The 25,991-nt window shown below is 47.4% G+C and overlaps 1 protein-coding gene across 1 annotated transcript in view; it reads left to right on the plus strand.

The window, feature by feature from the left end:
* Positions 1 to 6,410: 6,410 nt before the first annotated feature.
* The window catches only part of LOC311591829 (gamma-tubulin complex component 3-like), a gene marked incomplete at both ends in the record, with an annotated part of 49,891 nt that continues 30,310 nt past the window's right edge, over positions 6,411 to 25,991 (plus strand). The window contains 11 exons of the mRNA XM_084803447.1: positions 6,411 to 6,483; positions 9,350 to 9,457; positions 12,435 to 12,502; positions 15,080 to 15,157; positions 15,783 to 15,994; positions 18,052 to 18,224; positions 19,197 to 19,315; positions 19,939 to 20,064; positions 23,145 to 23,213; positions 23,470 to 23,602; positions 24,655 to 24,821. Coding sequence (XP_084659573.1) covers positions 6,411 to 6,483; positions 9,350 to 9,457; positions 12,435 to 12,502; positions 15,080 to 15,157; positions 15,783 to 15,994; positions 18,052 to 18,224; positions 19,197 to 19,315; positions 19,939 to 20,064; positions 23,145 to 23,213; positions 23,470 to 23,602; positions 24,655 to 24,821 — 1,326 coding nt within the window. The remainder of the gene's footprint in view (positions 6,484 to 9,349; positions 9,458 to 12,434; positions 12,503 to 15,079; positions 15,158 to 15,782; positions 15,995 to 18,051; positions 18,225 to 19,196; positions 19,316 to 19,938; positions 20,065 to 23,144; positions 23,214 to 23,469; positions 23,603 to 24,654; positions 24,822 to 25,991) is intronic.

Raw genomic sequence — 25,991 nt, forward strand, 5'->3', positions numbered from 1 at the left:
CTTTCAGCTGTTCCCAAATCTCTCGCCTGATCGTCTCGAGAGCCTTTAAATGGGCTAAAAGATGGGTGGAAGGTACAAAACTGTTATCAGTACCTGTTTCTCTCAGGAATTTGTCCTTGTGTATTCTACCTTTCTTTTATGGCCAGCCAGTCCCCGGAACACTCAGGAGGCTTTTGTCTCCCATCTCCGCATTCTTTGTGACTTATCATCTGGAACCTTGGGCTAGCATACCTTTTGACCCACACTTATGAGTTAGAGAGCTCTGCTGTTCTTGTTGCTTTAGTGCTAATAAAAAATTTTCCCTTTTAGTAGGGCGGGGGAAAGGTCAAGGGTCTCGTCTCTTGAAGCTCATTTTGGAGATGAGTGGGGATGCGTCATGAGGGAACATTTTAGTAATTGACATGACTGGGTTAGTTGCTCCTTATGCCTCAGACCGTTAAGGGCTAAATAGCCATGTTTTCAAGACAGGCTTTAAGCAAAATTGTGTTTTAAAAATAGAGCGAGCCTTTTGATCTTTCATAATTTGTACCAACTTGTCAAAGCCGTAGATGAGTTGCTGTGTGTCACTATTGAAGCATTGACTTAATGCAGTTATTGCTTTATACCTTGTGGTGTTTGATTGTGGAATTCATTCATGTAAGAGATCTCTGAATCCCCTTAATCCCTGATATGTCGTAAGAGATGCTCCTACTGTCTAATGGAGGGGACATGACTGCTGTGTTGATGAACAGCGAAAGGGGTAAAGCGCTAATCTATGTGGGAAGGTGTATAGAAAGAGCTTAGGAGGAAAGTAAGCCTCTAGGAATTGAAGCGGCTACTCTAGCGATCCAGGAAGAGCTAGTGAGGGTCATTTCAGCATCTGGGGAGAGTGAGTGGAGGACAGTGTACCTTTTTGATCGACTGTCCCAGTCACAGGTGAAATCAGATAGCTAAGGTTGTTGGTTATGACCATAAAATCACTTTTTCTTTATTGCATTGGGTCCAACATTTTTTACCTTCCAGAAAGTAGCTCATAGTTAAAACTGAATTTTGAAGTTATTCATTATGGATTTTTAAATTTGAATTTTACATTAAAGTTTCTTTTGATTGATAAAAGTTTCACAGCCTACAGGTGATTGGAGCGCTGCTTTTTAGCAAAATTCTGTGTCCTCTGGCCCCCCTCCCCCCATTTATGATTGTCCCTTGGGACTCACTGGTCTCTCAGAGAGATGCCGGATGTAGTATTCCATAAAGCTCCTTGAAGATCCTGCTGCCTTTGCTGTGAATGGAGTTGGGGTTGCTGAGTCCACTGCATTCTCTGTTGTCGCAGTCTGTGTTGGTGTTGTGTTGCGGTCTGACAGGTGTGTGGTGGTAGTTTACTGTTTCATTTCCCTTGCCTGATGCTGTTGAGCATCTTGTCCTGACTTCTTGTTTGGACACTCATAGCTCTTCCTAATGCTGCGTCTAGTTTTGTTTCCTTCATAGAATTCACTTGTGTTCTTGCTGGATTGCGTCTTCCACTTTTATAACTTTGAATGTTATTTTTCTAGGTATGAGTCTATTGTTTTGTGCTTTGAAATCTCCCCCTCCATGCCCCAGTATTTTAACTCTTAACAGTTGTTTTTTTTTTGCAGAGCAAAATTATTAGTATTTTTAAAGGCTTTCTAGAAATACTTATGTGTATAGGTATTTTACTCGCATGTCTGTCTGTGCACTATGCATTTGCATTGACTGCAGAGGTCACAAGAGGATGCAGAATCCCTGGAACCTGAGTTGCTAATGGTTGTGAGCTGCCATGGGCTGGGAATTGGACTCTGGTCTTTTGGAAGAGCAACAGGGCTCTTAGCTGCTGAGCCATCTCCCTCGCCTCAACATCTTGGTGAATTCTCTTCTTCATATTGGAAAGGGGGAGGGGCAGGGAGATGGCTCAGCCGGTAAAAGAGCTTGCCCTATAGTCTCCAGAACCTGAGTACAAAGCCTTGCTTTGTGGTGTGTGTCTGTAATAACAGCAGTCCTAAGGCAGTATGGGAGGCAGAGACAGAAGAATCATCTGGAAGCTCAAGTACCAGCTAGTATCCAGTCTGCTGCTCAGTGATTAAAGCAGCAAGACAGACAGCCTCCTGCACGAGGGTGCAGGCTGGGACTGGCTTGGGAAGTAGTCCTGTGATTTCTTTTTTTAATTTTATTTTTGTTTCTTTGTTTCAAGACAGGTTCTCTCTGTGTTCCTTGGCTGTACTGGCCTTGATTTGTGGACAAGGCTGGCCTCGAACTCAGAGCGATCCTCTTACCTCTCCCTCCCTGAGTGCTGAGATTACAGGTCTGCACCAGGACATCCAGCTGGTCCTTTGAGTTCTAGCATGCCACATTTCCCTCAGGACCCCCCACCCAATAAATAAGAGAAAACGTATTTTAAAATGATCATGATTTAGGTGTTGTGTGAAGAACTGTTATCAAATCCAAAGTCATAAAGATTTCTTTCTTTTCATCTTTTTCCCTGGGAGAGGTTATATTATATTATTTTGTGTGAAATGAGTCAGTTTTTTGTTATATGGTACAAGATGAGATTAATTTTTGAGCTTACAAAAGGAACCACCTCTCCCCAAACTATACTTGTTTTATTCTTGTCTTGAAGAAAGAAAGTACTGAAATGGATGCTTAAATAATATTGATAGCACGAGCTGTTCCAGAACAGTTAGAGCCAGGGTTTGTGAAGAGAGGGCCTGCTGTTATATTTTTAAAAGCACCTAGTGTTTTAGAATGGTTTAGATTTACGAGAAAACTGTACACACATAGATCTCTTGCCCAACACCATCTCTTCTAGTGGTGAAGCAAGAAGCAGGAGCATGCTGCTCACCAAGGTGCAGTGTCACAGTCTGAAATGGTACATTATAATTGTTGATGCAGAAGCACAACTGTCACTTCAAAGGGAGGAAGAGACGATTTATTTTGGAGCTAAACATAAGTGACCATGGTCTGTGCACACAGATTCAGGTTACCCCTAATGCCTTGTAACATGGTAACAGTTTTATAAAGTGTAGCAACAGAGTGAAACAAAGTCATGAGTCAAGGTGCTTTTCACATGTATCTGGGTGAAGGTCAGGTAGGTTGGGTACAGCAAAGGGGCGAGTTGCTGTTATTGGCCTCAGGTCCTGTTTGGTGACACTCTCACCTGAGGGTTGGTGGGGGCTGGGGTCTGTATTCCACAACACCTGATAGTCACCAAGGTGGATGGCAGGCCAGATGCCAAGGTGACCAGTGAGTGAGCCCTATGAGGGGTGAGCTCTTGACCTGCTCCATTGCAGCTTCTGTAGCCACGGAAGTGATAATAGGCCCATCAGCCTTGTGGCATCTTCGCCTCACCCACCCCAAGACTGGGTTTCTCTGTGTAGCCCTGGCTGTCCTGTACTCGCTTTGTAGACCAGGCCGGCCTCGAACTCACAGAGATCCGACTTCCTCTGCCTCCTTGAGTGCTGGGATTAAAGGTGTGCACTACCCACCTGAGTGTCTTGTGGAATCTTTAACCTGGATGTGACCATTCTGGGAATTCCAGTTCACAGTATTAACCAAGCTCCTGCTTTTTAGGCTCCCTCAGGTGTTACTTAATCCTCAGGGTTCTAGTGAGAGTCCACTTGGTCTCGTTCTTCCTCTTAGTTGGGTCTCCTTGGGCTCCTCTGAACTTGGATCTTTCTTGGTGTGTGGGGGGGCAGTTTTGAAGATTAAGGTTTATTTTAGTACCCTTGTCTGATGCTTTCCCCACCATTAGATAGGATTGTGTTTTGGAGATGAAGACCGAAGAGCTGAAGTGCCATTGTCACCAAATGGTGGCAGGCATGGCAGGGATAGCCTGATCTGTGGCTGCTAATGTTGGCCATAACTGCTTGGCTTGAGCTTCTCTGCTCTAGAAGCTCTGTTTTCTCACTGACCAAGAATTTGACTTTTCTGCTGTGAGTGGGTGTTTCCACATGAATAGCATTGATATTAGAGCTTTTTTCCAAGTTTCTGTGAGATCAGGGCCCCTGTCACCTCACAGTTTTATTGTTCCCTAATGCATACTTTCAGTTTAGTTGCTCTGTTTTGTAGATTTTCTTGTATAGACTAAAATTACTGACTTCAAGTCTCTGTAGTATATCTGATTTTCATTTTCATTGAATTTATTTTCATTTTTGCATATGTATTATGTATTAATTGGCTCTGAATACTTGGTGTGCTGGCTGCCCAGTGTCAGCTTGATACATGTTGTAGTCATGAGAGGAGGGAGACTTGATTGAGAAAATGGCTCCTTAAGATGGGGCTGTAGGCAAGCCTGTAGGGCATTTTCTTAATTAGTGAATTAAGTGGTGGGATTAGTGGTGGATGGGACCATCCGTGGGCTGGCGATCTTGGGTTCTACAAGAAAACAGCCTGAGGAAGCCATGAGGAGCAAGCCAATAAAGAGCACTCCTCCATGGCCTCTGCATCAGCTCCTGTCTCCAGATTTCTGCCCATCCTGACTTGCTTTGATGATGAGAGGTGACGTAGAATGTATGCCAAATAAACCCTTTCCTCCCCAAGTTGCTTTTGGTCACGGTGTTTCATCACAGAAGTAGTCGCCTTAACTAAGGCTGTTGGTGATTTTTCAGATTTGATACTGATTTCTGGTTTAATTCTGTTAATGTTAGAGAAAATATGATGGCTAATTGCAGTTACTTAAAAAAATCTGTGTGTGTGTGTGTGTGTGTGTGTGTGTGTGTGTGTGTGTGTGAGCACGCGCACAGGCATGTTCATTCGTGTGTGAGAATGAGAGCACATGCGTGTGTGGAGAGCAGAGGACAACCTCTAGCTCCAGTCCTTGCCCTCCCTTCCATTTGGAACAGGCCCTCTTGTTTTCTTGTGTTGAGCAGACTAGCGGGCCCAGAAGCTGCCTCTTCCCCTTCCCCGCCCCTCCCCTCTGTATGCATCTCTGTTTGTTCCGTATGCCTTGATGGTACTTAAGGCAGGTGCTGGGCTTTTTCATGGAAGAACTGCCAGAGACCTTGCTGCTGCTGGGAGCTTCGCCCGTCTTTGTCTTTTCTCTCAGCTTCCTCGGTCCTGAGTCCTGGGGAAGGGTTATTAGGGACCTGGCTGCTGTTGGGAACTGAAACTGCCCCTGTCTTTCCTCTCAGCTTCCTACGCATCTGAGGCCAGACTCTGACTTTGATCACTAGTCTTTGCTGACTTGCTGTATGTCTTATACTTTGAGGTTTGCCTGGATGGGATCAGTGGTTGTCAGGGATACTGGGTGGACACTGGTTTTTCCTCCACATATGCAGCTCCTACCCTTCTTACCTATCCCTTGAGAGAATGACACTCCTTTCCTTGCTGCACCTCTCTAGGCTTCTGCAGTGTGTATCATGTATTTAATTTTTCTTTTGGTTTTCCGAGACAGGTTTCTCTGTCCTGGACTCTCTTTGTAGACCAGGCTGGCCTTGAACTCACAGCGATCCGCCTGCCTCTGCCTCCCGAGTGCTGGGATTAAAGTCGTGTGCCATCATCCCCGGCTTAATGTTTTTTTTCTTGACATTTGCCCCTGTGGATAGTTAGGTTTAACTGTCATTTCGACACAATAGAGAATTACCTGGGAAGGGAGTTTCAATGAGGCTTTCTCTAGGTTAGGGTGGCCCGTGGGCATGACTGTGGGGACTATGTAGGTTAGGGTGGGCCAGGGGCATGACTGTGGTGTTATCTAGATTAGGGTGGGCCAAGGGCATGACTGTGTGGCTTTGTGTCTTTGGAACTGTTTGTGGGAAGAATATGGAAACAATGGAATTTGGGGCTAGAAAAGCCATCAGGTGCCATGAGGAGAGTTTCGGGGCTTTCTCTTTGGATCTCGGATAGTGAGAGAATATGAGGACAGTGGAAGCCTTGTCATGAGCACTGCGAGAAGGACTGAGTCACAAGGTGGCTCAGGGGCAAGCCTGTAAGATTTGTTAAGGTCTCGCTTCATTTGCCAGTTCTGTGAGATTTTGAGTGAAGTTGAATTTAAAAACAATAAATTATTTGTTAGATGTGTGTTCGAGCTTCAAGTTTATAACAAGGAAGAACAGACAGAAAAGCAGCTTTGGCTGATACAGAGCTCAGCACCTTGTGGTTGCACTGGACATCAGGAAAGTGTTTCGTCAAGGGCAGCACACAGGAGTTGATGCATCTATGGTCTGTGGGTGTATGCTACACCTCCAGATGATGGCTCCCTTTATGTGCTGTTGGTTTTGAAAGTATGAAAGACACAAGAAGGAAGGAGTGAGGGAGAGCTGCTGGCAGGTTTGAGGTCCCCAGAGAGAAGCAAGCCCTCAGTGGCTAGTGTTGGGGATGCCAGGATCATGGGACATGTGCCAAGAAGAGCTACAGGCGGGAAGTGGAACTGGACTAAGTTGGAAAGAGAAGCTGTGCATGCCACAAGTTGAAGGGTTGAAGGAATGGGCGGCCTGAAGCCTGCGGAGCCCAGCCAGCTTCATTACGAACCCCAGGTGTTATACATGGAGCTACGGGGTTTGGTTTTGGCCATATTGGATTTGGAGTTTTGCTTTGGTTATTCCATTTTGAAAATTGTACGTTTGTTCTATGTCATTATATGTTAGAAATATATACATTGTTTTTGATTTTATAGAAAAAATTGAACTTTCAAAATATTGAAAAATCTCAAGACTTTGTAGACTTAAAATTGGACTGTATTTTACATTGACATTATGGGGGCTTCTTAGTCAGTGTTCTGTTGTAAAGAGACACCATGTCTGTGTCATTTCTTTCTTTTCATTTTTAAAGATCTTTATTATGTATACCGTGCTCTGCCTACATGTAAACCTGCAGGCTAGAAGAGAGCATCAAGTCACATTATAAATGGTTGTGAGCCACCATGTGGTTGCTGGGAATTGAACTCAGGACCTCTGAAAGAGCAGTCAGTGCTCTTAACCTCTGAGCCATCTCTCCAGCCCCCATGTCATTTGTTCTAAAGAAAACATTTAACTCTGGCTTCACCCTCACAGCTTCACAGCATGGCCTCTCTGGGTCTCCATGCAGACACACCTGGCATGCCTGGCCTCTGCATCTTTCCTCAGTTGTGGAGGGAGATTCCATAACCCTTTTCTTCTACCCTTTATACTAAACCACATGGCTGAAACTGCCAGGATTGGAACTTGCTGCCTTGTCCAAATACATTTTCACCAGCTTTCTGGGATTTTTGTTTTGTTTTGTTTTCTGTTCACTGCTTCAGCCTTTCCTTAGTTCTTTAACTGGGTGGGTCTTGCCCTGAGGTCACCGCTCCCCCTTATTCCCTTTAGCATCGGGTTTTCCTTTAAGCTTTTTATCTCACTGAGCACTGGCCTTAGCTCCATTACACTTCCTGGTGTCTCTTTTCTCCTCAAACTGTACAATTGGTATTTTCCCTTGTTCAGCTTGCTCCTTTTCATTACAGATCTGCATAAGATTGACTGGCCACTAATGACCATGCAACAATCAATACTAGGCTGTTTTGAAATCTCTGCCAATGCCATTAATCTGAAACTCTTCAATTTACCCTCGGGCAGATTTTTTTCAGACAAGGGCAAAACAAGGCACTATTTATTTATTTATTTATTCACTTATTTTTGACAAAATATTATAAGGATGGTCTGTAGGCCACTTTCTAATATTCTTTTTGGAAACTTCTTGAACCAGGCAGTTATAATCTGGTTTGTTTTCAGCACTACTGTCTTCCCTGTTCCAATTAGGATGGCCTGGTAAGCCCCACTTAAAACATATAACTGCTTTCCAGTCCGAAGTCCCAAAGTGCACATTCCACCAACCATCAGCATGGCCTGGCCTGTCACAGCAATACCCTGCTCCTAGTACCAACGTCTGTCTTAGTCCCTGTTCTGTTGCTGTGAAGAGACGCTGTGACCATGGCAACCCTTAAAAAGGAAAACATTTAATTGGGGCTTGCTTACAGTTTTAGGGGTTTAGTCTGTTATCCTGTTGGGACTCATGGTGATGGGCAGGTACACATGGTGTGGGAGAAGGGTCTGAGAACTCTACATCTGGATCCTCAGGCAGCAGGAAGAGTGAGAGCCACCTCCTGCTTGGGCTTCTGAAACCTCAAGGCCCACCCCCAGGGACACACTTCTCCAACAAGGCCACCCCTCCTAATCCCTCGCACTTAGCACCACTTCCTAATGGCCAAGCATTCCAGTATATGACCCCATGGGGACCATTTCTATTCAAACCACTTCAGAGAGTAACATGAGACTTTGGGGACAAAGAGTAGAAGGGTGTGGCTTAAAGTGATATGTCTGTGTGCCATGTTGGCAAGAGGTGGATTAATCTAGAATCACCTGAAAAGGCTGTTCCACTGAGAGATTGTCTAGGTTGGCCTGCTGAAATGTCCATAGGAATTTTCTTGATTTGTGGGAAGTCCTGCCTACTGTGGGTGTCACCATTTCCTAGACAGGAGCCTGGGCTGTATGAGCGTGGAGAAAGGGGACTGAGCACCTGCATACAGTTTTAGTTTTGCTTTGTTGTGTGTCCCCCACCTCCAGACAGGGTTTCTCTGTGTAGCCTTGCCTGTCCTGGGCTTGCTTTGTAGGCCAGACTGGCCTCGAACTCACAGTGATCCACCTGTCTCTGCCTCTCTGAGTGCTGGGATTACAGACATGCACCACTGTTGCTGGCTTGCTTACAATTTTAAATTCATTACTTTATTCACTGGATGTACTGTGAGCAGTTGGTTCATGTCCCTGCCCATTGATTTCCTTGCAGTGATGGACTGTAACTTAACATTGTGAATCAGATAAACCTACTCTCCCTTGAGTTGCTTTGGTTTGAGAATTTATCAGAGCAACAGAAAAGAAAGACAGCTCTGCCTCCTGACCCATGCCTGGCCTTGCAGACATCGGGCGGGCATCCTCATCCTTGAGTTAGTGCTGTGCACCTGTCTGTTCTCCAGCATCCCTCCAGCTTCACTTCCGCCTGGGCACATTTAATTAGCTAAGCTGCATCCTTCTCGTTTTTATGTATCTTTAAAGGAAGCAGAGACACATCTACATTGTAACTCATGTGCACAGATTCGGCCTCTGTCTTCCTGGGAGCTGGAAGCTGCACAGAGGCCTTTGACCAGCGTATTTCCAAGCACCTCGCCCATTCTGTGACTTCAGTCACTCCCTTTGAAATGGCTACCAGTCCAGTTTAGTTTTCCTTTAGGATTTTTCTGTGTCTCTGCTGTCTTTTCCCAAATTTTATAGAACTCTTCACTCAAGTCACTGATTTCATATGGCTTTTCTGCCCTCGTAGTTAAGACTGGGGACAGTGGTTTGCTGTCTTGAGTTGTGTGCCCTGGTGATGAAAACTGTCCAGTTATAACTCGTAGCCTCTGCTCACCTTCCAGCTGATGTTGCCCAGCAGTTCCAGTTTGCTGTGAGAGTCATTGGTAGCAACTTCACCCCCACCGTTGAAAGAGATGAATTTCTAGTTGCTGAAAAAATCAAGAAAGAACGTATGTATTTTTCTTGACTATTATGTGTTAGATTATGAAACTTGTGAAACCTAAAGACTCTATGTGACATGTATATGTGCATATACATATTATATATCTACATCTATTTGTGCATGTATACATGTGCACATGTGTGTATGGTCATCTATATGTGAGTATATATGTGTGTGTACATATGCCTGTCTGTGTTTATTTATATATCCATACATGTGTGCATGTGTATGTCTGGATATGCGTGTTTGCATGTATGCATGTGTATATCCTTATATGCATGTTTGCACCTATGCCCATATATACACGTGTATGTGAATCTATGCTGGCCTCAAGCTTGTTTTAATTATAGGTACTAATAAAAATAAGGACAGTTCATTTTTTTTCTTGGCATTTGCATTACTAAAACATAGTGGAAGTTTGTTTTAAATGCGTCATAACACTGCAATCTAGTTTTAGTATACAAAAGATAAGGGGACTGACTTCACCCCTTGTTTTCTGGTTTCCAATGTGTAGCGTTAATAGTTAAGCCCTCTCTGTGAGGCATCACCACTTCCTTCATTGTCAGCATCAGTCTTGCTGTGATTCAGGGCTGTGCGAGCATTTCTCTTCTGAGATGGCACTTCAGGCTCTTTTGAGTGGTGGCCCCTGGAGAAGAAGGTTCTCTATTCTTGACATGTGGTTTGGTAATAGCAGTTGGGTTTGGTGAGGTCGGCTCTGTCACCCCCTCTCAGCCTCTGGAGTGGCATCTAGGCTCGCTGAGTGGCAGGCAGTCATCAGCCTTCTGTAGGAGAGCTGACTGGTCCTGATTTGGAGAGCACATTTCAAGGGCGTGCGAGCATGCTACAGTCAGGGCCTTTCAGAGGGCCTTAAAAACCTACCGTGGATCTTAGTAGCTGCTTCCTACTGGGGCCTCCTCTTAAACTGTCCAAATGAAGTGGCCTTTGATTTTGTTTGTAACTGTTTGCCAGGCTGGTAATGGCACTCCTAGGAAGTCAGTGTGCAAAACACAGGGACCTACTGTGCTGTGTTAGGAGCTGTACGGCACAGTGATCTATGTGGGTGTTGTCTGGCAGAGCGGTAACAAAGTCCAGGATTGCTGGCTGTGGACAGCCGAGGCTGTGGCCCCAGCACGGTTAGATCTAGTGCCTTTCCTGTTGAAGACTTGAGCAGTGTGGTTCTAAGGAAACTAGAAAGGCAGCCTTGGCTCAGCTCAGTGTGAGCTTACAGTGGCCCTCTTTGTCAGCTGCTTTACTTTCTTGGTTTTAAGTTACTCGTGGTCAATTATGGTTGAAAAACAGTGGCAAGAAAGTACACCCCAGAAACAAACGATGTATAGATTGTAAATGACTTACCGCCTTAGGGAATGTGTTGACGTCTCGTAGCACCCCACTCCTTCCTGCTCGGTCTAGGAGTCATCCTAGTTCAGCATGCCCGTGCGCTGCTGCTGCCCACCTTGTCACACTGGTCACGGCGCCGCCTTCTCAGCCCCCAGAGGAAGGGCTGTGTTATCATTATTCTGTGCTTCTCACAGCCCAGACCAGCTTCAGACCTGGCTATCCCACCCCGAAAAGCTAGGGTGATAGGCGTGCGCCACCATGGTGGGCCACCTTATTTTCCTTAGTGGCCCCAAAGCACAAGGACACTGAGCCCTGTAAATCAGATATGTTAAAGAACATCAAAGTGCTTCCTGCGTGAAAGATACGGGCTTTGATACTGGTGGAGGTTTCAGACACCCACAAGGCTCCTGGCCTCAATAGTTACATAAGCAGAGGCATAACTGGGGTTTCCAGCCTGTTACCAAATATTGAAACTCAAGCTCCCCTGTAAATGTGAACTCTGAGCTCCAAACTGCTTACATTTTAAGTTCCACCAAGACCCCTACTGCTGGGTCCTAGAAGTGTAATTTCCTTTGTGAATTTGATTTCCTAGCCTCCTGGTGAGCTCCTTGCCAGTGCCTTAGTTATGTCATTAGTATAGATGTTCAAGGAAGTCACATAGTAATAGTAATAACTGAACAATAAAAACATTGAAAATAAGATTAATAAGCTGGGCGTGGTGGCGCACACCTTTAATTTCAGCACTCAGGAAGCAGAGGCAGGCAGATCGCTGTGAGTTTGAGGCCAGCCTAGTCTACAAAGTGAATCTAAGACAGCCAAGGCTAACACAGAGAAACCCTGTCTTGAAAAAGCAGGGGAAAAAAGGGCTGGAGAGATGGCTCAGAGGTTAAGAGTACTGGCTGCTCTTCCAAAGGTCCTGAGTTCAATTCCCAGCAAGCACACAGTGGCTCACAACCATCTACAATGAGATCTGGTGCCCTCTTCTGGAGTGCAATTGTATATGCAGGTAAAACACTGTATACATAATAAATAAATAATTTAAAAGAAAAGAAAATAAGATTCATAATAAATGCATTGATGTTTCTTTTGAAACAGTCATTATTTCATAATGAAGCAATATGGAATACTGGTGTACAGCTTAGCAGAAATGTTAGAGTGTGACCATTTTTGAGACAAGGTATCACCCCTATGTAACTTTGGCTGGTCATTGAGGCTGGCCTTGGACTTAAGACCTGCCTGCCTCTGCCTTCTGAGGGCTAGGGTTAAAAGCATGCACCACCTGGCTAGGGTGTGGCTTAAGTCAGATGAACTGCATGTCTGGTGGTCCTGTGAATTCATGCTTTCCTGGACAATGCCCCATCCCTCTCTGCTGGTAGCTCTTCTCAGTTAGTAGTTGAGAACAGTTTGCCTCACTCTGGATCAGTATTTGTAGACAACCCAGCCTGAGAGTCTCCATGTTTTACCCATGTCAGACAGGCAAGGTGAGCTGACCAAATGATTGCTAAGTCTCCTTGACCTGTTCTTTGGGTTCTGAGTTCAGTATTCTTTTCAGCGGTCTCAGTCTATTAGCACAGATGCAATGCTTTCGTAACACTGAATCAGGGTGTGTGTGACTAATAGGCTTAATCCCCTTTTAAAATTTTCAGTCATCCGACAAAGGAGAGGAGTAGATGCCGCATTATTTTCAGAGCTCCACAGAAAACTTCATTCGCAGGTATGTTCTGGAAGTCCATGAATGAGAGTGGCTTGGGAGTGTGTGGTGGCCTTGCATGCTGTCCTTTATGCAATCAGTAATGGCTTTCAGCTGCAGCTGAAAGGTTCAGGGTTAGAAGTATTAGTTGGACTTCCTGTTGGACGGCTGGCGATTGTCTGTTGCATAGGAAATGGACTCGCCAGCTTGCATTGAAGTTGTCTTGATGACATTGCCAAGAGTGGGTGCACTGGTGGATGTCAGACCTGGCCCCACAGCAGAAGTTCCGTGCCTCATGCAGTTTTACATGAGCAACACATTTTGTTGCTAGAGTGAAAAACAGAAGGGAAAACAATTCTGACCCTTTTGTGATTGGGTCCTGATACTTGAATAGTTTCCTAATCTAATGTTTTGATAAAGATTTGTCAGTTTCACAAAGATACTTGCACCACAGTTGAGATTTTGTGATTTCTGGTTGCAAGGAATTGAGTTTACTTAGCTTTCTTCCTCCGGTAGAGAGGACTAAGGACCCAGAGGAGCCTAGGAGGAAGACTTGAGAGCCTTGTGTGCAGTCCATCTCTTCCAAGGTGGTTCCCAACAGCGGCAGCACTTTTTCTTGTTTTCAGTCTTTCTCCATCTGTGACTGACTTCTGCACTGCAGAGGTGACAGGGGAGTTTATGTGCTGTAGTTAGGGAGCTGCTTGCCCTCGCTAGGATCATGGAGATAGTTTGATGCAGCAAAACCTGTTGTGTGATGCTGTGGCCACTGGATGGTGATGCACTTGTGAGACTGAAATTTAAGAAGGTTGTTTTCTAAAAGTTTGTTTGAAACTCTTTATTCCTATGCTTGCTTGTCTACATCCATCCATCTAAGCTATCTATCTATCTATCTATCTATCTATCTATCTATCTATCTATCTGTCTATCTATCTATCTATCACCTATCATCTATCTATCCACCTCTGTATCTATCCATCCATCATTTATCAACTATCTGTATCTATCAACTATATCTATCTATCTATCATCTGTCATCTATCTATCTATCTGTCTGTCACTACCTATTCCCTATGTTAAAAGAGGCCGCTCTTAAGCCCAGTGTGGCAACACACTCCTGTGTCTCAGAACTGGGGAGGCTGATTTGGGAAGGTCAGCTCAGCTGCGCATGTTCTTTAGTTAAAATATATATGGCTTGCTTTCCAACATGTCATTGTCAGATTTTGTATGCACCAGTTCACTTGGGGGGCTCCCCCCCCCAATTTCTTCCCATTCACACCCTTTCTGAAGTGAGAGCTGGGATTCTGGCCTTCACTTTAATTACAGAGGCAGAGGTCTTCCCGCTGTTTTTCCACTGGCACATTCTTTAGGGACATGCCCCCTCAGAGACATACAGCCTGGTGTCCTCTGCGGTTTAGGGAGCCTTCCTTTTGTTTTTTGCTGGTGCCTCTGGGTATCCATGTCTTTAGGCAGCCTGCTTTTCCTGCTTTGTTGTCCACTGTCATGTTGACTCCTCTCAGCAGTCTTATGTCTGCCTGCCGGTGACGCCTAGCAGCCAGGTTTGAGTCCTGGGGTTTTCTACATGCTCTTGTTTCCTTTGTGGGTGAAGAGTGGGTCTCTGGCATCGTGGTGATGACAGGAAGTGGTGCACTTAGAGTGCTTGGTGCTGTGGTTATTTGCGAATGGCAGCTGCTGTTATTGACTGAGAAATGGAATCCAGACACAGAGACAGAGACAGAGTCAGAGGAAGTGTGTCATGTGGTGCAGACAGGGCCTGGCCGTCACTGGCCCTGTGAGACCTGCCTCTGTTCCAGGCTGCTGCAGTCTTCTCCCAGCCGATCCCCTGTGCAGCGCAGTGCAGTGCAGTGTCTGGGGACTGCAGCAAAGGCCCCCAGGCCTTGTCCACACCTGCAGACGTTTTCATTGTATTTGCAGTTCTAGCCCATGGATCTGTTTGTGGTTCCTGCTCGTCATGGCCACATTTCTAGAGATTCCCCGGGGACCCTCTCTAGTTGTGTCATTTGCCTGCATGTCTGTTTCCATTAGAAACGTCAGGGTGCTCACAGGGGTGGAATACTTTCCATCCTTAGCTTATCTTTTCTACAGACTTCTTTTGTGCTCCAAATGGGACACTAATCTAGAAAACCAGTTCACTTCCCCGACCAAAGTCACATTATATAGTCCAGACTGACCTGAAACTCATTGTGTCGATGAGACTGGCCTCAAACTCACAGCTATCTGCTTGTCTCTGCCTGCTGAGTGCTGGGATTAAAGGTGTGTGCCACCATACCCAGCTTTATCCACATGTTTTTGGTAATAGTTTTTTCTTTTTTTTTTAAACCATCACTGTTGTTGGTTAAGATTTACTAATTCAAAGCAGGGTAAATTTGGGATTTGTTTCCAGGGAGTTAAGGACCTGGGTGATGGTCACAGAGTCACTTCCAGTCTTCTTGAGTATAGTGCCATTTATGACTGATGAAGTGAGCTCAGAGTGAATGTCACCAGGTGAATTTTAAAGTGTATGCCTATTTGGGAAATAAGTATAAGAGGGAAAACAAAGTTGAGACAATAGCTCTTGTAATATTTTATTTTTACTTTAAACAGGGAGTTTTGAAAAATACATGGTCAATCCTCTACCTCTTGCTGAACCTTAGTGAGGATCCTTGCAAGCAAGCCAGCAAGGTGGGTGAGCGGGCCCTAGCTGTGTCTTGTAGGCTGGTCACACCATGTTTTCATAGGAAAGAAAATAATAGAAAAGCTAAAAGCCTACAGGCCAGGTGGTCAAGTCATTTTTTTCTTTTTGAACGGAAGTTTCCAGAAGATGTGTTTCAAAACTATGTTATTCTGGTGTAGCAGCTGCTAAAGAGTGGACCCTCAAATTAGGACCAACAGCCTGGAAGGGTTGGTGTAGTTGGGAGCACTTGTCACTGTCACAGCAGCAGGCTTCCTGCTGTAAGCCTTCCCATGTGCATTTCCTGGAGCCTCTGGCTCTTCCTTGCTGCAGAGCCTAGTATGAGAGACTCTCTGCAGACTTTTGAGTGGCAAGGAGCTGAGGAGTGTGGGTGGAGGGCCTGTTCCTCCTTGTGTAACCGCAGGAGCTCAGGGGGCTGGCCCTGTCAGCTCAGCAGTACCTTCGCTGACTTGCTGATCCAGTGGCAGAACTAGCACAGGAACAGGGGCACAGCGTCCCTAGCAGAAGACAGGGGCACAGCGTCCCTAGCACGGGGACAGGGCACAGCATCCCTACAGGTTGGGCACGGTGCCCTACAGTTTCTTGCCTGTGTGTTTACGGTGCGTTTCATTTCAGGTAATTAGCTACGCTTCATTATTTGCACAACCATTACCAAGAGATGCTCACTCAATGCCTTACTACCATGCCAGGCCTCAGAGCCTCCCCCTGAGCCTCCAGGACCGCAGCACGCAGGCGCAGAGCGCTGGCAGCTTGGGCAGCAGCGGAATCAGCAGCATCGGCATGTGTGGCCTCAGTGGCCCCACACCTGTGCAGCCTTTCCTCCCTGGGTAATTTGAGTGTTCTCTCTCTCTCTCTCTCTCTCTCTCTCTCTCTCTCTCTCTCTTTCTCTCTCTCTCTCTCACACACACATAGGCACACACATACACACACACGCACTCACACACACACATGCACGCGCGCACACACACACACACACGCACACACACATACCTGCACACACACACGCATGTGCACATGCAACATGATAGAACCAGAAGCATCTAGGTGCTGTGTGTGTCCTGTCCAGGCTTCCAGGGTGTTGGGCTGTAGGTCTGTAAACCCTAAGCTTTTAGCTAGGCTGTTTCTGTTGGACTCAAAACTTGAAGAAGTAGCAGGGTGCGTTGTCCTAGGTTGTGATTTTCAGACTTATGGTTAGTGCTGGGAGCAAAGAGGATGGAAGCCAAGGATATGCGCCTAAGACAGGCAGTGTTAGCGTCCTGCCATTGTCATTGCTGGTTGTCACGGTGGAACAGTGTTGTGGTCAGAGAATCAGCGTCAAAAGCATGCTGTTTCCCGTGCAAGCACGGTGGGATCTCAAGTCACTTTGACTTATATTGTACAGCAGGTACTGAGCATGGGCTGTGTGCACCACACATTGCCCTGTGATGAGCTGTACCATTTACCAACAGCTGACCCAAAGCCCGCATTTGGCTGAAAGGGTCTCAATTGTGACCTTAGAAATTAGAGTGCTTAGTGCTGCTATGAAAAAAATTACATAGACAATTTTGACCTGAATTAGGCTTTTATTTTACGTTTACAGTTCTTTTCAGATGCACAGTATTACTGAATGCTTTTAGTAAGTCTGTGCCCACCAACAGTAGTTCAGGGGAAGACTAGTAGTGCTCCCCATACTGAGGGTACTGCAAGGTAGGTGGGGTGGTGCTTTCCATACCAAGGGTACTGTAGGGTAGGAGTGGTGGTGCTCTCCATACCAAGGGTACTGTAGGATAGGAGTGGTGGTGTTCCCCATACCGAGGGTACTGCAGGATAGGAGTGATGGTGCTCCCCATACCGAGGGTACTGCAGGGTAGGAGTGATGGTGCTTCCCATACCAAGGGTACTGCAGGGTAGGAGTGATGGTGCTCCCCATACCAAGGGTACTGCAGGGTAGGAGTGATGGTGCTCCCCATACCGAGGGTACTGCAGGGTAGGAGTGATGGTGCTCCCCATACCGAGGGTACTGCAGGGTAGGAGTGGTGGTGCTCCCCATACTGAGGGTACTGCAGGGTAGGAGTGATGGTGCTTCCCATACCAAGGGTACTGCAGGGTAGGAGTGATGGTGCTCCCCATACCAAGGGTACTGCAGGGTAGGAGTGATGGTGCTCCCCATACCGAGGGTACTGCAGGGTAGGAGTGATGGTGCTCCCCATACCGAGGGGACTGCAGGAGGAGAATGGCTTCCCCAGAGTACTGTATAGACTCTAGAGTAGCAGGTGCAGTTTTGAGCCCGAGGCTGTTTTAGTGTTCTAGGAAGCAGTAGTTTTATTACAGTTGTCACTAGAAATAAGCATCAGGTTCTTAGGTTTCCACAGAGTGCCTGTGATGTTTTCCAGGGGACTTTTGCCTTGCATTTCATGTATTTGCGCATTCTCCAAATGAATTAAAAGTGCAGGGTCTGTTTGCATAGGTTGCACACAAGGTGGGGTGGGGCTGGTGACCAGTGGATGGGACAGGGCCCAGGTGTTGAAACCTATCAACTGAGGAAGTGTTAAATTAATGAAGGTCATGATCTTGAAGTTAAAACTAATTTAGAGTTTCTAACTGATTATGTGTAGGCATGATGTCTGCTGTGTGTTGGTAGAAAAATCAAATAGGGAAGAGTAATGCGGGTGGACAGGTGAGCTATGCAGCTGGGAGCGGGTCTGAACACTGGATCGGTACCAGGACAGTGCCAGGGACCTGGAGCTGACTGTTATGGAGATGGGTGGTATAGGAGAGCCCTGGTATCAGCTTTATAAATTAATGTAGCTAGTTAATAAAGTAAAGAAAATTCCTAGGAACATTTCTGTCTCTTGTGGAGTCTGGTTGTTTGAAGTCATAAATGCTTTTATCTTTATTTCTCTAGACAGCCTCATCAAGCTCCAGGAGTTGGGGCTGGCCTTCGACCGCAGTTGGGGCCTCGTCTTACGTGGACTCTGACTGCAAATCAGCCTTCTTCACAAACCGCTACCTCCAAGGGTCTCCCCAGTGCTCTTTCTCGAAACATGACAAGGTCAAGGAGAGAAGGGGATTCGAGTGGTAAGATGTGTCTTGGCATCGAGAAGCCATTTCACTCTCAACACTAGCCAGGACCTGATGCTAGTTTTTATAGAATGAGGCGCCAGACCCTGGTGGGGCCAGAAGCCTCGTGAGCTCACTGCACGCTGCCCACTGTTAGTTCTGCTGCCGCCCACTCTCAGCTGTCGTCTGACTGGCCGGTTCCCTCGGTGTTGGACTCTGTACCTCCTTGTACCAGACCCTGTCCTCCCACCTCACTCTCTTCCTCCTGGGTAGCCACTCAGTCCTTCAGGAAAGTGATTTCTGGGGTTAAGTCCCCGCTCTGTGGAGGATGGTGTCTGTCTTGATCAGGGTGCTGGAGCTAGGCGCGGCACAAGTGTGAAGGAAACTCACTGGCCGTTTCAGTGGTGGTTTGAAGGATTTAAAGTCCCATTAGGCAGTCAAGGGGGTTGTGAGTGCTTTTCTTGAGTGTACACCGTGGAGCAGTGCTTGGCAGGTAGAGTCACCAGTACTGAGGAGCAGGATCTGCTGGTGGTTCATGGTCTGCTGGTCCTGAGGCTGTGGCTGCTACTGCCATGGGGGCAGTGTAATTTGTAACTCAGGCACATGAAAGCCTTTGCCCACGCAGCTGTCCCATGGAGCACTCACACGTGCACCTTCTCAACCACATTAGCCTCCCTTGTGTAAGTGTGGGTCCTCAGGGCCAAGCATGGAGTAAGCTGGTGTCACACAGCCCCTTGCTGTGCTCTCCTCTCCCTATCTGCCTGGTGGTCGCAGGAGGTGATCTGCCTGGTGGCCTTGTCTTCTGAGGCCTCCATGGAGGGCACTGCAGGAGCCCTCCCCCTCAGAAGGCCCTGGCATCTGTCCTGCCTCTTGAGCTCACCGAGTTGGCATATGTGGCCTGGGAGCAAATGTATGGCACACAGCGAGTCAGTCGTGCAAGGCGTGTCACACAGAGAGTGTTCCTTACTGTCTTTTACAAATCTTTTGCAGGCTCGTTGGAGGTCACTGAAGCGGCTCTTGTGAGGGACCTTCTCTATGTGTTCCAGGGCATCGATGGCAAGTACATCAAAATGAGCAGCACGGACAACTGCTACAAAGTGGAAGGGAAGGTACGGTAGCCGAGTGCCGCCTGTAGCGCTCAGGGATAAGAAAAGTCACTAGAGTCAGAACGAGCATCCTACTGACTGGCATCCCCAGGGATTGGCAGATCTGGGACAGAATGAGTGGCACAGCTGGATTTGCTTCTTGCCCTGACCATCTGTGGCTCCTGGGATCTATCACAGGCCCCCTGTGGTGAGGCTTGCTTTTCCTTATGAGTCCACTGCTGGGGCTGCTGCAGTGAGGGTAGAGGACCCAAGAAACAGAGGCCAGTGTGGTGTGCTGTCCTGGACACAGCATTCCTGATGCAGTCTTCCCACATCCCTGCTCCTGTGGATGTACGCCCTGCTCCTCTCCACAGGACAAGGTCATCACTCCCCTGTGTCTGGGGATTGTCAAGGTCCCTGGTGGGCAGGCCCCAGAATGCTATTCCACAGAGTGACACAGAAGGAGCCTGGTGTCCTCCCACTCCGTCCTCCCTGCTGCCATGCTTTCTTCCTCTTGGTGGTGTGGTAGCTACTTCCATCTTCCTTGGGCTGCTGTTTAATGCTAGAATATTTGAACAGGTGGCTAGAGCTGATGGTGAATTCTACTGGTGTCTTTGAGTTTTACTTTTGCTGTGTTTACTTTTTAGGCAAACTTAAATAAATCTTTGAGGGACATGGCAGTCCGGCTTGCTGAGCTGGGATGGTTACATAATAAAATCAGAAAATATGTCGACCAGAGGAGTCTGGACCGCTCATTTGGACTTGTAGGTCAGGTATGTTCATCGTCACTGCAGGTCTGAAGTGCTGTTCTCCTCCGCGCCAGAGCCTGAAGTCACTGTTGGGCTCTTCTTGCAGAAAGTGTCCTTGGTAACTGCTGATGCTGTCAGTCAGGGTCCACTGAGAACACGAGGCCTGAGGACTGATGAGGAAATGGCAGGCGGGGTTCATCAAGGCCAGACGAAAGAGACTTGCAAGTGGGAAGCTTGGGCCTGCGCTGTGCCCACCACTGCCACCTCCGAGGCATAGGAAGGGCCTTGGAGCTGTGATCAGACCAGGCGTCCATGGTTCTAGTGTGACAGGTGTGGAATGTGGGGACCCATTGCTGTCACTGCCTGCCTACGTAAGGCTGGAACACTGATGGAGCTGCACACCACTTGAAGCAGCCACCTTCCCCTCCTGGCTGCTGGATCTTGAGGGGAATGTGGATTTAAAAGTCAGTGTGGGAATACCTCCAAAGTCTTGACCTCCTGCAGATTTTGGTGGCCCATGCTTTTGGTCCAAGCTGGATTCTTATTCAGGAATTGCTGTCAAGGGTATCTATAGAAGTTTACTGAGAGGATCACAGAGGTACTGTAGCGTGGCTGGTGGCCAGGAGCATGGCAGGGGCAGCGTGGCTGGTGGCCAGGAGCAAAGCAGTGGTAGCATGGCTGTTAGCCAGGGGCAGTGTGGCTATTAGCCAGGGGTGTAACAGGGCAATGTGGTAGTGGCCAGGAACTCAGCAGGAACATGGCAGGGGCAGCGTGGCTGATGGCCAGGGGTGTGGCAGGGGCAGTGTGGCTGGTGGCTAGGAATATGACTTTAAAGTGATGCCTTGGGATGAAGTTTGGCTTCATGATTGACAGCATTTCACCTTGCACACTGTTCATTCACCAAAGCTCCTTTCTGTACTAGAAAGTGAGGAGAGAATGCATCCTTAGTGCTAGGCTTGAGCCTAGAGTTTCCTCGTGGTTCTGCTGGCTGACCGCTGCCCTTCTTGTTCTCTGAGGGCTGACACTAACAGCACGCCTGGCTGGGGCTAGGTGGAGCCTGTCACCTTTACTTAGTTCACTCCTTGTTCTGGCTGAAAAGTTGTATGGCAGATTGTGTAACAGTCTCAAATGTTTCTGTTTGTGTGAATTTCCACAGTGTAGCTCTCTGTGCATTGGCACTTTTTCACATATGGCTGCTGTGAATAGTGCTGCAGGCACCCACACAGGCCTACGGTGGGTGTGGGCATCTGGAAGTCCTCCTTTAGTTATTTGAGGAGCCAGTGCTCACCCACCTAGCAGTGTGCTGGCTTCCCCTTCCTCATCTTCCAGATGGTGGCCGTTCTTACTGGAGCTCGGGTGTTTCTCAGGGCTTGGTTTCATTTCCCAGATAATTGGGAGTTGTGGATATTTTTTCAGTGCCATTGGCTGTGTCTTTTGAGAATGTCCAGTTCTGTACTGGGCGGTTTCACACTTTGTATATTCCGGGTCCTGACAACTTGCTAGACGTGCCTTAGCTATGTTATCACTATAGTAGCATCATAAGGGTCCTACAGTCAGGCATTTAAATCCTGTGCTTTCATCTTATTGGCCACGCTAGTGGGGTGGTGTTCACAACACTGTCTGCATGTAGCCCCTGTGTGTCCTGCTGCTGAAGTCAAGAAGCCGTGGCTGCCCGTGTTAGACCATTTGAGTGCTCTTGTTGGGGTGATCTGTATCCCTGTTGGGGTGTGTCTGTGCCTGTTGTCATGGGTACTTGCTGGGTGCATTTTCCCTGAGGCCTCAGCAGAGCCGTGTCATAGTCCAGATGGGACAGGATTGTGCAGAAGGAGAACTGGCTCCTAGCACAGTTCTTGTCATTACTCCTCCTCTGCAAGCCCAGGTGGTCCAGCCCAGCCAGCCCCACTCCCTCGGGCTGTGGGAGATGGACGCGCTCACAGAACCCGGCTATGTGGCGTTGGCATGCAGACCACCTGTAGTTTCAGCTGTGCAGTCTGCAGGAGTGCATTCTCCATGGCTGACAGCAGCTTAAGCTCTTGGTCAGTTGATAAACTGTTTATGTTCTTATTTTTAACCTTGTCTATGTTTGTGGTTCTGCCCGGTTGGAGACTGGGGTGGCGGTTTTGTAGAACATGATGATGTACCTGAACAAATGCCCCATTGCTGCCTCTCTGAATGTTAGCGGAGCTAACAAGTTAGTAAGGACGCCTGTGCCCTGAGCTGGTTGCTTTCGTGTGTGGTGGTGGTGGGAATTTGGAGGTGTCTGCCCTCACTGGGACCCCAGCATTTCTCTCAAAGGCCTTTGTGGTTCCCTAGGTTGGGGCAGTTCATCTCACAAGTCTGACTTTTGAAGTGTTGGCTGTGTGCCTATAAAGTTGGTGTGCTAATTTTATAGCTACAGGAAATGAAAATGTTCATTTTATGTTCCTTTTTATCACCAGAAGGGTTTTTTTGTATTTTATGTTCTTTTTTTATAGCTAAAAGAGCATTTCATTCTTCTGTGTGGCAAAATAGGCACATATTTTATGGGATTGTGTATTGCATTAAGGTGTATGGGGAGCCATGGGGCCTGAATATTTCTTTAAAGATGCTAGGCTTTAGCCTTTGCTGGTCTGTTTGGTAGCTTGACTTGCAAGCAGACTTTGGGCTGTGTGCTCTGTTTATAGCCTCGGGTTCATGCCAAGAGGGTCTTATCATTGGGCTGCAGGTAGTGGGTCCGTTTTTACCACTTCTGGCAGCATCTGTGGAGCGAACTCTGGAGTTGCAGAGAGCACTGGGTCGGTAAGGAAACCATGCCAAAAGCGGGGCTAGTAGAAGTCCCCATTGCTTGGAAGTGGATTCAAGAAAGTTGTTGCAACTGCAGAAACTTAGAAAGGCCACCATGTAAAAGGGTCCTCCTCTAAAGTGACCATGCTTGTGGCATTACTGAAACCTGCCACATCCCTCCTGTTTCTTTCTGCAAGGTTCAAGCTGCTTCTTACTAAAAATCAGCGCTACAGATGCAGGAGCGCAGTTGCCCTGAGCTCCGTGGTGGTGTACTCTTGTCTCAGACTGAACCACTGTGAGCGCACGGCCATGCTTCAGCCCTGCTTGTCTTTCTCACACAGAGTTTCTGTGCAGCCTTGCACCAAGAGCTCAAAGAGTACTACCGGCTCCTCTCTGTCCTGCACTCCCAGGTAAGAACTCCTGGTGACTCCTTCAAGACTTAGAAAACTGTAGACAGCATCTTGTAGCATCCTTGAACCAGTTGATTGCTCATTTCAGGGACCTCTCTGCCCTATGAAGACTGTGTGTAGCCTAAAAGTGCTGTGCTTTTACAGGAGGACCTTTGACTTGACTGCTGCACAGCCGGGCCTGGTTTTCATTTGCGTAGGTTCTGGGGTGAGGACTTGACTCAGTCTCTTTGCTCACCCTTTCCCTGTTGTTTTTTAGCTGCAGTTAGAAGATGATCAAGGTGTGACTCTGGGACTAGAGAGCAGCCTCACTCTGCGGCGCCTCCTGGTTTGGACATATGACCCCAAAATAAGGCTGAAGACCCTTGCTGCGCTGGTCGACTACTGCCAAGGTCCTCTGAGCGCCTCCTTTCTGTGCTTCTAGACATATTTGGTGCAAAACTTGCTTGTGGTAGGGTCTGTGATTCTACTCTGTTTGAGGGGCACAGCAGTGAGCACACACAGGAGACACAGGCTCACATTGATTGCACAGCAGTGAGCACGCACAGGAGACACAGGCTCACATTGATTGCACAGCAGTGAGCACACACAGGAGACACAGGCTCACATTGAGGGGCACAGCAGTGAGCACACACAGGAGACACAGGCTCACATTGATTGCACAGCAGTGAGCACACACAGGAGACACAGGCTCACATTGATTGCACAGCAGTGAGCACACACAGGACACACAGCCTCACATTGAGGGCACCGCAGTGAACACACACAGGAGACACAGGCTCACATTGAGGGGCACAGCAGTGAGCACACACAGGACACACAGCCTCACATTGAGGGCACAGCAGTGAGCACACACAGGTCTGCGGCAATTGTTGCTGTAAGATTCGCTCCTGGGTTCCTAGGTGTCTCTCATCACTCATCTGCTTGCACACCAGAGCAATGTGTATGAGACTAGGAGCCTCTGACCCACACTGCCATCTCCGCGCTTGCCTTGCTAGAACCCAGTTCTGCCGCTCCTGGGCCTTCCTCAGGGTCCTGCTGCAGAGCTGCACTGCTGCTGGCAGGCTGTTTGCATGTGTGCCACACCCCACATCTTGTCATGTTGTCCTTAGAGCCTTTGCTTTTCATGAGTACTTAGGTGTGAGCTAAATTGCAGAGTAAAGTGTGAATCTTAAGACTCTAGACGGGGCAGCTGGTCACTCGTAGTCAGTTTTACAACTGAAAAGCTTGTTGGCTGACTCCTGCTTGAGTGTTTGTACACTCTGCATCTCAGTGTCCATGCTGTGCTGCTACTGTTACTAGGTACACAAGGTTCGTACTGACTGAAGAAAGCAGAGGCATATTATCACTGTCACTTGGTGTCTTTGGTTAATATTAAGTGATTGCTTGTGTCATGACTTCAAGTTTGGCTATTTTTGTGTATTTTTTTCCTTATTTCTCCTAGGACGGAAAGGGGGTGAGCTGGCCTCTGCTGTCCATGCCTATACAAAGACAGGGGATCCCTACATGAAGTCCCTGGTGCAGCACATTCTGAGCTTAGTGTCTCACCCTGTCCTGAGCTTCCTCTACCGATGGATCTATGATGGGGAGCTGGAGGACACATACCATGAAGTAAGTACCAAGGCTTGGGGCTAAGTGCTGTGGGCGCCACCTCCTCCAGTGCGGCTATCTTGACCAGTATCATCTCTCTGAACAGGCTTGTGCCTCCTCTGAAGGCCATGCACCTCTGGCACGGTGCTACTCTGTGATCAGCACAGTCACGTGGTTAGGGGGAATGTGCATGTCCAGGCTGACTGACAGCAAAGCGTGGTCTCCCTGGGGCCTGCGGATACCAGATCACCGGCTGACTGATGGCAGAGCACCACCCTAGGGCCTGCAGATGCACTGGGGTGGGTGTCTCTTCACGTGGTTATTTTATAAACTTGTCAGCTTGGTACTAAGTATTTGAGTGAAGCAAGCTATTATTACATCTAGGTTTATTTTCCTTTTGAAATACAGGTAGTTAAGTTGCAATGTAACACGCGTGTTCCTAAAAATCTCTGACACACAGAACCATTCAGCCAACAGACACTAGAGGACTTTGTGGTGGTTGGGAACAGGGCCAGCGACAACACACTCAGAAGTGCTGTCAGTAGCACTAAGAAATGGAAACAGAAACCTGATGAAAGTTTTATTCTATATTCACTTATGCTAAGAGATTAAGAAATGCATAGACACCACACTAAATACAGCATTCATGGTAAAACCTCTGCTGCTTGCCATGGAAGTGAGTGCAGGAGAGGAAGTTGAATCCAGGTCACATGCTTTTTAGACAAATTCTCCACCAGTAACCCGTATCACCAGGCTTCTGTCTGGAGTTCTGAAATGTGCGGTACATAATTGTTCCTTATTTTTATCAGACACTGATTTGCTGTTATGTAGCACAGTGTTCATTTGAGTTCTTCTGAAGATACCTTGTTGCTTGGAATATGAGTGAGACTCTAAGATTTGATTTTGTGTGTGTATATGTGTGTGTGCGCCCGCGCACATGTGTGCCGTCTCGGGTATTGATCTTCAGACGACTTCCACCTTCACTTTTTGAGACAGGGTCTCTCATTTGACCTGGACCTTGCTGAGTAAACTAGGCTGGCTACCCAGCCTGCCCCAGGAATCTGCCTGTCTCTCTCTCTCCAGCACTCAGATTACAAGTAGGTGTCATTATACCCAGAGTTTTTTTTTGTGTTTTGTTTTTTTGTTTTCTAATGGTGTTGCTTTTTTTTTCTATTTTTTCCATATAATATA

The sequence above is a fragment of the Acomys minous genome (genome assembly GCF_964271855.1).
Source record: "Acomys minous genome assembly, contig: scaffold_93, whole genome shotgun sequence".
In the NCBI taxonomy this organism is placed as follows: domain Eukaryota; kingdom Metazoa; phylum Chordata; class Mammalia; order Rodentia; family Muridae; genus Acomys; species Acomys minous.